The 12,390-nt window shown below is 40.4% G+C and overlaps 1 protein-coding gene across 1 annotated transcript in view; it reads right to left on the minus strand.

Moving 5' to 3' along the window:
• Nucleotides 1–849: 849 nt before the first annotated feature.
• The window catches only part of RICTOR (RPTOR independent companion of MTOR complex 2), a 468,276-nt gene continuing 456,735 nt past the window's right edge, over nt 850–12,390 (minus strand). Inside the window, exon 38 of the mRNA XM_030193057.1 lies at nt 850–4,623. Within this exon, the coding sequence (XP_030048917.1) occupies nt 4,549–4,623 (75 nt within the window). The 3' untranslated portion in view covers nt 850–4,548. The remainder of the gene's footprint in view (nt 4,624–12,390) is intronic.

Here is a 12,390-nt window from a genome sequence, read left to right on the forward strand (position 1 = left end):
TTTTCATTGTTTTTTTTGTAGAAGGTGTGTGGATCCTTTTCTTTTTTTCTCTGCTGACTTTTCAATCACAACAGCTTTTGTGATAAACAGTGCGAGAAAACGTTTTGAGAATTTGAGGTTCTTGAGCATGAGTGCAACATTTTATTTTGAGGCACGCAATGGGTAGATTAATTTAAAAACAAATCATGTTCAAATAAATATTTTTGTTTCTTGATGGGTTTTATAGAAATTCACACTTATCTTTCCCTAAAAATGCTAAAATGATATGTTTTAGATCTGTTGCCATTTTTACATTTTGCATATACTTGCCTATTTCTCTATTTCTGAAAACAAGTTATTGTGGTAGTAATTCATAAGTTGCCACAAATGGAAACATGACACTTTTCCTCCCCTTGTTTAAGCTAAAAGGTGTTCTATACCAGAAACCTTTTCCAAATACAATCCTTTTGTGATTACAATTAAAAATTCATTTTTTTTTCACTTTGTCTGTTTTGTTTAAAACATTTGCATTCTGTATAATATGAGAACCCTCTGTAGATACACTAGGTTATGTTATGAAAATTCAGGACATATGTGTAAATTAAAGTGCATATGAAATACACCAGAAGCAGCAGTGGGGCATACTGCTGTAGTGGAGAGCTGAGTTCCATTTGCAGCCAAAGCTCCGTTCCTTAAAGTTTGGGGCTTGAGATACAGCCAAAGTATGAAAGAAGTACAAAAGGAATAGGAGCTTTGTAAAAACAGTGGCCTTCATTGTAATAAAATATGTATTATTTGTACTCCCTCCAAATTAAAATGAAAGTAATAAAAATGTGTGTGTGTGTGTGTGGGGGGGGGGGGGGGGGGAGATGAAAACCAAGAATTACTTCAATAGAGGGAACAAGGTAAAGTAGCTGTCAACTTGATTGAGGAAAATAGGTAGTATTCCACCTATAAAAAAAATAAACATGCTTATACTCACAAATAATTGTTGATAACATTTGAAAAAACAAAATCTGTGCAGAAAGGAAATATATCAAAGCTCATCATGTGCAAAATATTTTTGCATTTTACAATGACCAACCATACTAATTGATTTTGACTATAAACAGATGGTCTTATAGACAAGTGGGCTAGCCCTCACTTTTGCCAATTTGTAGCTTTTTGGATCTAGTGCATAAAGAAATCAATATTTACCTATGGACAAGTGGACTAAGCTAAAAGCCAATGAATTTCAAAGATTTTTGCACGTGATTGAACGGGCTATCCCCATTGGCCATATGGACAACTGGGCCAACCACCTCAAGTGTGAAAAATAAGACCATGCAAATGACAAAGAAAGAAACCTTGAGTGCTACAAATTTAAGTTTTTGATTTTAAAACATTTAAATATAGTAGTGCTTTTCAGCACACTCACCTGTGTGAAGACATGTTCTACTGTGATAGTTTTAATTTCAGGATGGGAGGAGAACAAAGACAAAACACAACACCATGCTTGCCTTGTATCTGCCTTAAAAGAGTGGTTCACAACCCAGTCTTTGGGACACATTCAGCCAGTCTGGTTTTCAAGATATTTACAATGAACATGCACAAAAATCTCTCTCACGCACGTTCACTGCAGATATTCTGAAAATTAAACTGGCTGACTATGGCCCAAGAACTGGACCATCAAACCCTCTTTAAAGCAAAAGTGATCCTGGGAAGTTTGGGTGCTTGTTAAGTACAATGGATTAGGGTAATTCAGTTAGTATAGTGACTGCTCTTGAGACACAAAAGATGATGGATCATTTTTGTGATGCCCTTTAAAAATCATCTGAATTTCATGAGTTCTACCTAGAACCTAAGAGTCTATAAACTTTTTGTGTTGCATATTCATTTATATTCAATACACAAAATTTGAAGACATACTTGTATGGTATATTACATCTGTTATTACCTCTACTAATCCATTTCAGGCAAGGTATATAAAAATAATGGTTAAAACATATGGAATTAAAAAAAAATTCAGATTTGACATCAGTTCTAAACATATACTGACATGAACCATAGCTGTAGTTTTTTGAAGTCTTGTTAGGTTATTTTTCTAAACACTGGTCTGCATCTGCTCTGGCTGCTGGAAAAAGCTGTAGGCTCTTAAATGGTAATTTATGAATCAGATACCATCCTGAGGTAGTGTTTGAAACTACTAAAAGAGAGATGTTACATATAATGGAGATACTATGTCATGTCCTTTGGAATCTCTATCACCATTTGGTCAAATAGGTCTGATATTTTGGTTTTTCAGATAAGCAGCTTGTTTTCTGCAGACCAAAGAGTAAAAATGAAATAGTGGTAGATATTTGTACCTTGACCACATCTTTTATGAAGTACTTGTGGGTTCTACAAAAAATGAAAAACTGACAGGTGTTCTGGGCACTGATTATAAAGGAGTTCAAGCAGTTTCCAGCTGCTTTGTTCCTTGAGAAGTTCAGTAGCAAAAAGCAATAGGCATCCTACATACAATGTTCTAACAGGAGCAGCAGTTGACAGCCTGTTGCTGACTGAAGATGCTGTGCAGTGCCTCAAAGATACTTCACATTCATGCAAGCTAGTTCAATCATGAAGCAAGCCATACTTAAAATGCTTCACATTCCTAACTGGTGCCAGGAAGAAAAAAACCTTATTTCACTGTCAGAGAACATAGAATCTAATCAAAAATCACCAGTATTTTAACTATAGTTATAGAATTGTTTGTAGGCCATTTATTTTTGTTTGTTTTTACCAAAACTTAAGCAACAGTACTTCCTACTCATGCCATAATTAGGAGGAAAGTCCTACCTTCAGAAACACAGGGCATTTCCTGGAAATTGACTTTTTCCTTCAAACAGAAACAACCCCCCCCCCCCCTTCAAATGATTCTCTTCCTTCCCCGACTTTCAGTAGTGATCCTGAGCTGCTGCTGGTTTATATTATATAACCGAATATGACTGCTGCTGGCTCCAGTACTATATCATGTTCCCAGGCTGTACAATCAAATAGGTTTTGTTGCATGAACACTTTGAATACCACTGTAAATTGCTTTGTCTGATTCACAGTACTGTCTACAAGAATCTCAAAACAAACATTGACCATAACCACATTTCTTCTATTTTAGGACTGACTTAATCCAAGTTCAGTTCAGGAATCTGTGTTGTTTGCATTAACAATAAAGGTCAAGGTGAATGGATAAAAATGTATTCTAACACAGACCAGCTGGATAAAATTTACAAATTATGTGAATACATATCAAACAATATGATTATTCTCTCAAATTACAAGCATTCTAGTTAAGGTGACCATGCTACTTTATATACAAATTTGCATATATCTGTATTTTAATCCCTGTAAAGTCTTTCAAACATCCTTTTAATACATACAAAATAAAAAAAAACTGCCCTCAATTCAGAAATGTCACTAAAAGTGTGGTGCTTTCTTTTCATGAAGGTAGCTATAACACCGTTCACTGCACTTTATCTGTGCAAACTATTTTGCAAGGAATACTGGTATAACAACTAAAGGACTGCTGCTCAAAATTTGGTGATTAAGGCTTTTCACTACAATTTGTAACATTCTGTAGTTGATCAAGATCATAAAATGATATAAAAGCTGAAATCACACTTTTTTTTAATTTAGAAAGTATGATTGTCATTTCTCATGGAATATACAAATTCTTTCTGGTTAATTTTCCATAAGACTTTGAAATGATCAGTCAGAACTTTTACGGTGGTAGCCTATTTCTCTTCCACGATGTCATGCATATTAAATAATCGCTTACAAGTGATAACATAAAAAAAAAAATCAGACTCTTCTTAAAAGCCATATGTACACTATACAGTAAATGTCAACTGAGGTTGAACCCAAAGCTATACTGTCATTATCAGAAACTGTAGTGAAAAACCTTTACTGGTTCAGATAAAATATTACTATATTCAACTGCAATATTGGAGAGATTGCAAATAAACTACTGTAAAGAAGACCCATCTGATATCTATTTAAGTATTAAAATAATTTAGCAGAAAACCCTAGGTCACCGAGCTTGTGTTTCAGGCTTAAATTATAAACCTCCTCCCTCAAATTAGTGTTATAAACATTAAAAAAAAAAAACACAGAAAAGCCATGTAACTCTATGGTGCCCTTGATATATACATGCCCCACTTCTCAGAAACAGGACATATTAGGGAATACTCTTGGTGTCGAAGAGTTCACACAATCGATTGTTCTATTATCCTGAACAGAACTTAAAAAAAAAAAAGAAACTGCCCATCCCAGGACATTTCTGCAAATTGTCCTACATTTTTCCTTATAATGTTCATACTGAAATAAAAGTCTCACATAGGTATCAGTGCTTGGCTCTGGCATACACGGGCAATTAATATTAGTCTATTTGTGATGATCCATAGCAGCACCCCAGTAGGCGAAATGAAGAACAATTCACTGTGCTGACACCAGTAATTGGCGAAAGAGTCTGGCAGGAGGTGCTCGCCTTTCTGCTGTCCAGTCAGTCAGAAGCTGTCTGAGGCATTTCAGCATGTCTATCCTTTGAAACAGAGGTCAGGATTCAGCTGATGGGTCAATGTTTGGTTCCCTTGGCAGTGTTGCTAGAACAGCTTCTGCTTCTTCATGCATCTGGACACAATGAACATAATGATAAAATTAAATCTAGAATCTACTAATAGGCTACAAAGATAAGTCACAAACAAAAACATCGTGGTAAGACACATTGCTTCCATTTAGATATCTTTGATTCTGATTGACACACCAAATTTGAGTTTGATAAGCTTATTTTGATTTATTGAACACAGAGCCATTAAAAAAAATTATTTACACTCTTTTCCCCTCAGCTTTTCTAATGGATTTCTGCAGATATCTCTAAAAGTCATTATTGATTATCTGAATATCTGAAAACTACCAATCAAGGCAATACACTGCATGACCAATGTCAATCTACATAATCTGACTGCACACAACACTGAACATATCACATTCTTTTAAAAGCAAAAACACTGTTAGGGTTAGTAAACTGGGAATAGCAACAAATTGAAGGAAGAGCACTGACTGATCTCACTGATCGTACCTAGCATTCAAATTATAGATAAATATGAGCTATTAAGTGTGGTATATGATCTCATGTAGCTCCTTCTCTATATCAGGAGCACTGGGAAATGGGCTAGCCATGTGGCTCAAGACTATAGTGCAGATTTCATTCTCTTGCCAGGCGTCTGGCATGGAGGTAATACCCTCAACTCTGAGGAAGAACTGCTATAATGATCCTCTCTTGGTCAAACAAGGGTTCTAACAGGTGGCCTTAAATTTTTTTTCAGCCCTGTTGGTCTTCCATTATCATCCATGCATGTCATTTGGCGATTAATGCTTTAGTTGTTTTCAGGGACCAAGCAGTAGTAGTTTAACTCTTATCCTGTACACTGGAACAAGCTCAATAACTAGTCTGTAGAAGGAAGATCTCTATCTGAGTAGGTTCTGGGATCACATAGGCAGGTCACATGACTGCTTTTGCAAACCACGCAACTATGCCAGAGCTTTCTGGATAGACCTAAAGACATTTACTATGTGAGTGCGGGTGGTCCCATGGTGCCACTTCCCCCATTGGGCACACATAGTTCTACCTAATAAGACAGCTGTCACAAAAGGGGGGGGGGGAGCCTTCAAAATAGGAAATGAGAGGATCAGTGACTAAAACAAACTGATGTCTTCAAAGAACATGTCACACAAAAGCAGTTTTCTTTGCTCTGAAGACAACCAGATTTACAGAGTTAAATACCTGGAAGTCCCTAACTAATGGTGATCTGCAATAACACTTCTGAAGAAATTCTAGGCAATGTAAAATTTGTGCAGAATTCCTCACATATACAGGAGGCGGCATTTGACATCCGCACTGACAACCTTCTTCCTGTGGAGACACCCGAGCCTGCTATCTTCCCCCTCCCAGTGCTGACTGCCTCAAATGGAGAAGAGTGGCTGCATGTTGAGCCACATTCTCCTCCTCCTGTTGTCTGGGGCTGACTTTTGAATTAAGACTGGGGGCCTTTTTAGTTCAAATTCAGCAGAGCAAAGGCCTGATGTGCTGCTGTTCTCTTTTCAAGTGACAACCTGCACTGGTAGATGAGTGTCAGAGGGGGAAAGCTGAGGGTACGTGAACGCAAACTATGGAGGGTTATGGCACATGGTGGGGGAGGGATTTAGGGGTGTTCCCTGCATTCCATCCTTTGTAGAAGAGGCCTGACTCAGCTTATGTTCCAACAGACAGGTATGATCATTTTCAAACATAGATTGATGTATTTCAGTTCATTAGAAAATTACAGATTACCCATTGTTTTCAAGACAAAGGTAATTCTGTGGATTTTTTGTTGTAAAAAAGATTCCAATTGTCTACCCCCATGGCCAGATGATTTTTGCTTTCAACAAGTGTATTTTGCAGGATACTGAAAGATGCAAGACAATTAAAAGACAGAGCTTTTTTAACCTCAGAAAGGAAGAGAACTTATTTATTTATTGGGATTTATTAACCACCTTTATGTCACAGAAGGTTCTAGAATTTGGCAATTCAATCTTTAGCCTGCAACCATGAGATAGTAATTAAGCCTGTTGATAAAGGAGGTATAATTGTAGTAATGGATAGATTTTTATATGTGAAAGAAATAGAAAGACAGAATTTTGATAATGAATATTATACACTTTTAGAAAAGATCCCACAGAGGACTTGGAGATTATTACTACTACCACTTATTTCTACAGCGCAACTAGATGTACGCAGCACTGTACACTGAATATGTAAGAGACAGTCCCTGCTCGACAGAGCTTAAAATCTAATTAAAGAGACAAACAGGACAAATAAGGGATAAGAGAATTATTTTAAGGTGGGAATTATAAAACAGACATGGGTCCTGAACAAGTAGTTAGGAGTTAAAAGCAACCTCAAAAATTTGGGCTTTTAGCCTAGATTTGAAGACGGTCAGAGGTTGCGCTTGACGTACTGATTCAGGAAGTATTTGTGTGAGACATTGCTGAAAGGTTAGAAGGAAATGTTTGCCTTTTTTTGCGGATGACATGAAGATAGCCAATAGAGTGGATATGCTGGAGGGAGAAGGGATTTCCAAAGTTTAGAAGAATGGTCAAGGGTCTGGAAGTTAAAATTTAATCTTACCAAAACCCCCCCAAAATGTGTCTACAATGCTATGCAGCATTTTGTTTATTAATTTTTGATATATGCTGATGGTCCTAAGTGATTGGGTGTGTCCCGCTGGGCTAACTAGCAGTACTACAGGACTGCTTCATACCTGATTTGACATCATAGCGCCAATACCTCCTTCCTTCCTATAATGTTATGACGTTGTTATTTCAACTAAGTCTTCATACTTTAAAAGCAACTAGGTTTCAAACAAATACCGGGCACGCTACGTATCTTGATGTTGTCAGGTAGCGATGATTGTTAAAGGTTAGTCCAGCTGGATCCCCAGTCTGCTTGGTCACGTGCAGTAAAATAGCAGCACCTGTGAGTCTGGGGGGGGGGGGGGGGGGGGGGGGGGGGGGGGGGGGGGGAGACACACAACAAAGGGAAAAACAATGGACCTGTGGGGGCCAGAGGGAAGGAGAGAGAGGTGCTGCTCTGCTAGATCAGGAAAGGTGGGAGGGACAGAGGTGCTAGATGGAAAGGGGAGAGGGATAGATACTGGACCACCTTGAGGGCGGGGGAGGAAGTGGGAGAGAGACAGACTGGGGGGAGAAGAATGGGGAAAGAAGATGCTGGATGGAAGAGAGACACTGGAGACCCAGTAGGGAGCCATACTGAACTGTGAGGGGGGTATGTGTGGGAAGAGACAGCGAGAGATACTGGACTGAAAGTAGAGGGGGGGGGGGGGTAAGCTACAGGGAGAGATTCTGGCCACAGGGGGAAGAAGGGAAGAGAGAAGTGAGAGACAGGGAGACAGAAATGATGCTGGGCATGGAAGAAGAAGGGATAGGAACAGAAATAATGCTGGACGGGGAGGGGGGGACAGGGACATAGAGGGGTAATGCTGATCACAGGGGGAGGGATAGGGACATAGAGGAGGAAATGCAGGATAGGGCAAGACACACACAAAGGGGAAATGCAGAATATAAGGGCTGGATTGGGAAATCAAGAGGGCACATGCTGAAAATGAAGGAAGGCAAAGGACAGGGACACAAACGGGAGATGTTAGACAGGATGGATAAGGATATATGAGGAGGATGGTGGACATGGAGTGGGATGGAATGTCAAATGGACTGACCACAGCAAAGACAAGAAAACAAACATGCAGAAAAGGGACTCTGGGACTAAATGGCACATAAAAATAAACTGCTGACAACAAAGGTAGAACAAAGAATTTTATTCTGAATTTATTAATTGAAATATATCAGCTTTTGGAAATGCACATTTCTGATATTTTGCATTTTAGTTTCAATTTCTCTAGTATTATTGTATGCTGAGTCTGACTTCTTGAGGTTTTCAGTTCAGTTTTATTGCCTTTATATTAAACTCTGGTCCCTTGTGATACATTTGTTGTGTCATGTGTTTTTCATATGTGGCCACGGTGCGGTACTCAGCTAGCATGTGGTATCCGCGTAGAGATCTTGTTTTGTTTTTTCACTAGGTAGTGTATAGGTGTTTTAAGGCCCAGTGTAGTATCTACAGTGCTGCCTTTTCACACACGAAGTTGTAGCTCTTCATGTCCTAGGAGTTAGTGCTATTATGATATGGTACGGTTCTGAGTCTGTTTGCGCTCAAGTTTGTGTATAGTGTAAAGATATCTTTAAAAGGTGTGGTTTGGATTTTAAAACATGCAGGGGACAGTGCTTTGATGGTATAGTAATGTCTCGAGAATGGTTTGCAAGCTAAATTTCAGAAAATGGACCCTTATGTTATCTTTGAATGCAATCTAAGAATTCTTTTTTTGTGGTGGCAGGCATAGGGAGAATGTTGGGTTGTGTTCAGCACTAAAATAGGACCTGACTACAAAGACATGAAGAAACTACACCAACTTGTGAACAAAAAACTAGACACTACAATGGTCACTGCTACCAATATAGACATCCCATCTGCAGACAAACCCGCTAAATACTTCAATGAAAAAATTACAAACTTACGCAAAACGCTACCTCAGGACAACACTGACACTGAGAACTTCATTAACAGTCTGGACCCAATCCATGGAGAACACCCAGCTGATCGAACTTGGTCAAACTTCACACTCCTCACCATCGAATCAGTCACCCAGGCGATCAAAAGGTTCTCCAGCACCCATTGTAAACTGGATACCTGCCCCAGTTACCTACTAAAATCCGCCCCTGACCGTTTCATAACAGACCTTACATCCCACCTAAACCACATGCTCCAACAAGGTCTTTTCCCCGAGGAATACGGAAACATCCTACTCACCCCAATCCCAAAAGATACTAAGAAAAAAATATCCGAACTCGCCAACTACCGCCCAGTAGCATCTATCCCACTAGCAGTCAAACTGATGGAGAGCATGGTATCCAAACAGATCACTGACTACATGGACAAGTTCTCAATACTACATGAATCACAATCAGGATTTCGCCCCCTCCACAGTACCAAAACCGTGCTAGTCACTCCCCTGGCTAAATTCAAACAGGAAATAACTATAGGTAAAAACATACTTCTCCTCGCATTCGACATGGTAAACCACAATATACTACTAAGACTCTTAGACTACTTCGGGATTGGTGGAAATATATTCAGCTGGATCAAGGGCTTTCTAACCACCAGAACATACCAAGTGAAATCAAACTTAAACATATCACCACCTTGGAAAGCAGATTGTGGCGTACCCCAAGGATCACCACTATCACCAACACTTTTCAACATAATGATGATCCTACTGGTCAAATTCTTATCTAAGCAAGGCCTCAACCAGTTCATCTACGCAGATGATATCACTATTTACATCCCCTTCAGACATGATCTAACAGAAATTACCAGCGAAATCAAACTCGGTTTGAACAACATGGACTCGTGGGCAAACTCTTTTCAACTGAAACTGAACACTGCAAAAACACACAGTCTCATCCTCTCATCTCAACACAATACGTACAAACCCACAACCTTAATCACCCCAGAACACTCCCTCCTCATCTCAGACAGTCTGAAAATACTCGGCATTACAATCAACCGCAACCTCACACTTTTATTTATTGCATTTGTATCCCACATTTTCCCACCTATTTGCAGGCTCAATGTGGCTTACAAAGTTTTGTTATGACATAGTCATTCTAGGATAACAGATACAATTGAGAACCAAGTGAACTCCATAACAAAGAAAATGTTCCACTCAATGTGGAAACTTAAAAGCATAAAATCTTTCTTCCCGAGGGATATATTTCGCAAACTAATACAATCAATGGTAATAAGCCATGCAGACTACTGCAACGAAATCTTTGCGGGATGCAAAGAACAACTCACAAAGAAACTCCAGACCGCTCAAAATACAGCAGCCAGACTGATATTTGGCAAATCGCGATTCGAAAGCGCCAAACCCCTCCGAGAAAAACTGCACTGGCTTCCAATCAAAGAACATACAGTATAACCTTCAAAATCTGCACCCTGGTCCACAAAATTAATCTACGGCCAAGCCCCAGGATACATGACAGGCCTCATAGACCTACCAAACAGAAATATAACCAGACTGTCACGAACATAATTAAACCTCCACTACCCCAACTGCAAAGGACTTAAATATAAAGCAAAATTCGCCCCTTCCTCTCTGAGCACACCACCTGAACTCTCATCCACTCTCTCATTACCTCTCACCTTGACTACTGCAACCTACTCCTCACTGGCCTCCCACTTAGCCATCTATCTCCCCCTTCAGTCCGTTCAGAACTCTGCTGCACGTCTTATCTTCCGCCTTGACCGATATACTCATATCACCCCTCTCCTCAAGTCACTTCACTGGCTTCCGATCAGATACCGCACACAGTTCAAGCTTCTCCTACTAACCTACAAATGCACTTGATCTGCAGCCCCTCCTTACCTCTCTACCCTCATCTCCCCTTACGTTCCTACACGTAACCTCCGCTCTCAAGACAAATCCCTCCTTTCAGTACCCTTCTCCACCACCGCCAACTCCAGGCTCCGCCCTTTCTGCCTCGCCTCACCCCATGCTTGGAACAAACTCCCTGAGCCCATACGCCAGGCCCCCTCCCTGCCCATCTTCAAATCATTGCTCAAAGCCCACCTCTTCAATGTCGCTTTTGGCACCTAACCACTACACCTCTACTCAGGAAATCTAGACTGCCACAACTTGACATTTCGTCCTTTAGATTGTAAGCTCCTTTGAGCAGGGATCGTCCTTCTTTGTTAATTTGTACAGCGCTGCGTAACCCTAGTAGCGCTCTAGAATGTTAAGTAGTAAAGCAACCTATCCATCCAGCTTCTCCTATATAAGCACACAACTATGGAATGCACTACCAAAAGCTGTGAAAACCACCTATGACCATCTAAACGTCAGGGAAATCACTAAAAACCAACCTGTTTAAAAAGGCATACCCTACCGACCCAACATAAGCACCCACACCCTGCAACACAGCAAAACCAAAGCTCATAATGGACACTATCCTGCTTATAATCGAAAGAGAAAAACGCCTATATTGCGACCCAAATCGGGAGATGGGCGTCTTTCTCCCGTGGGCGCCCAAATCGGTATAATCGAAAGCCGATTTTGGGCGTTTCCAACTGCAATCTGTTGCGGAAACGGGTAAAGTTGATGGGGGCATGTCGGAGGCGGAACTTGGGCGTGGTTATCAGCCAAGGAGAGATGGGCGTCTTTAGCTGATAATCGCAAAAAAAAAGGCGTTTTTACCGCGATTTTGGGTCACTTTTTGTGGACCCTTTTTTTTCACGAACAAGTCCCAAAAAAGTGCCCCAACTGACCAGATGACCACCGGAGGGAATCGGGGATGACCTCCCCGGACTCCCCCAGTGGTCACTAACCCCCTCCCACCAAAAAAACCCCACTTTAAAAATTTTTTCCAGCCTCTATGCCAGCCTCAAATGCCGTACCCACCTCCATGACAGCAGAATGTGTTCTATCCTGTGACAGCCTTTCCCTGGTTCTGATGTGGCTCTCGGGTGAGTGCGACACCTTTTCTGTTATGCGCACTGCAGAGTCACATCAGCAATGCATTGTGGTGGGTGTAGGGTATTGGGCTCCATGATTCCACTAGCTTGTGGCAAATGCTCACGATGTTGGTAGTTGGTAGGCTCTATTTCCATGGTGCTTTTCCCCCTGCTTACTGGGTCAGAGTGTGTCCTGTTTTGTTTCCGGTAGTCCATGAGGTAGTGGCCATTTTTGTAAGCCAGTTTTAGATCCCTTTCATGTTAGCCACGTTACA

The sequence above is a fragment of the Microcaecilia unicolor genome, chromosome 2, assembly GCF_901765095.1.
Source record: "Microcaecilia unicolor chromosome 2, aMicUni1.1, whole genome shotgun sequence".
Taxonomy (NCBI): Eukaryota; Metazoa; Chordata; class Amphibia; order Gymnophiona; family Siphonopidae; genus Microcaecilia; species Microcaecilia unicolor.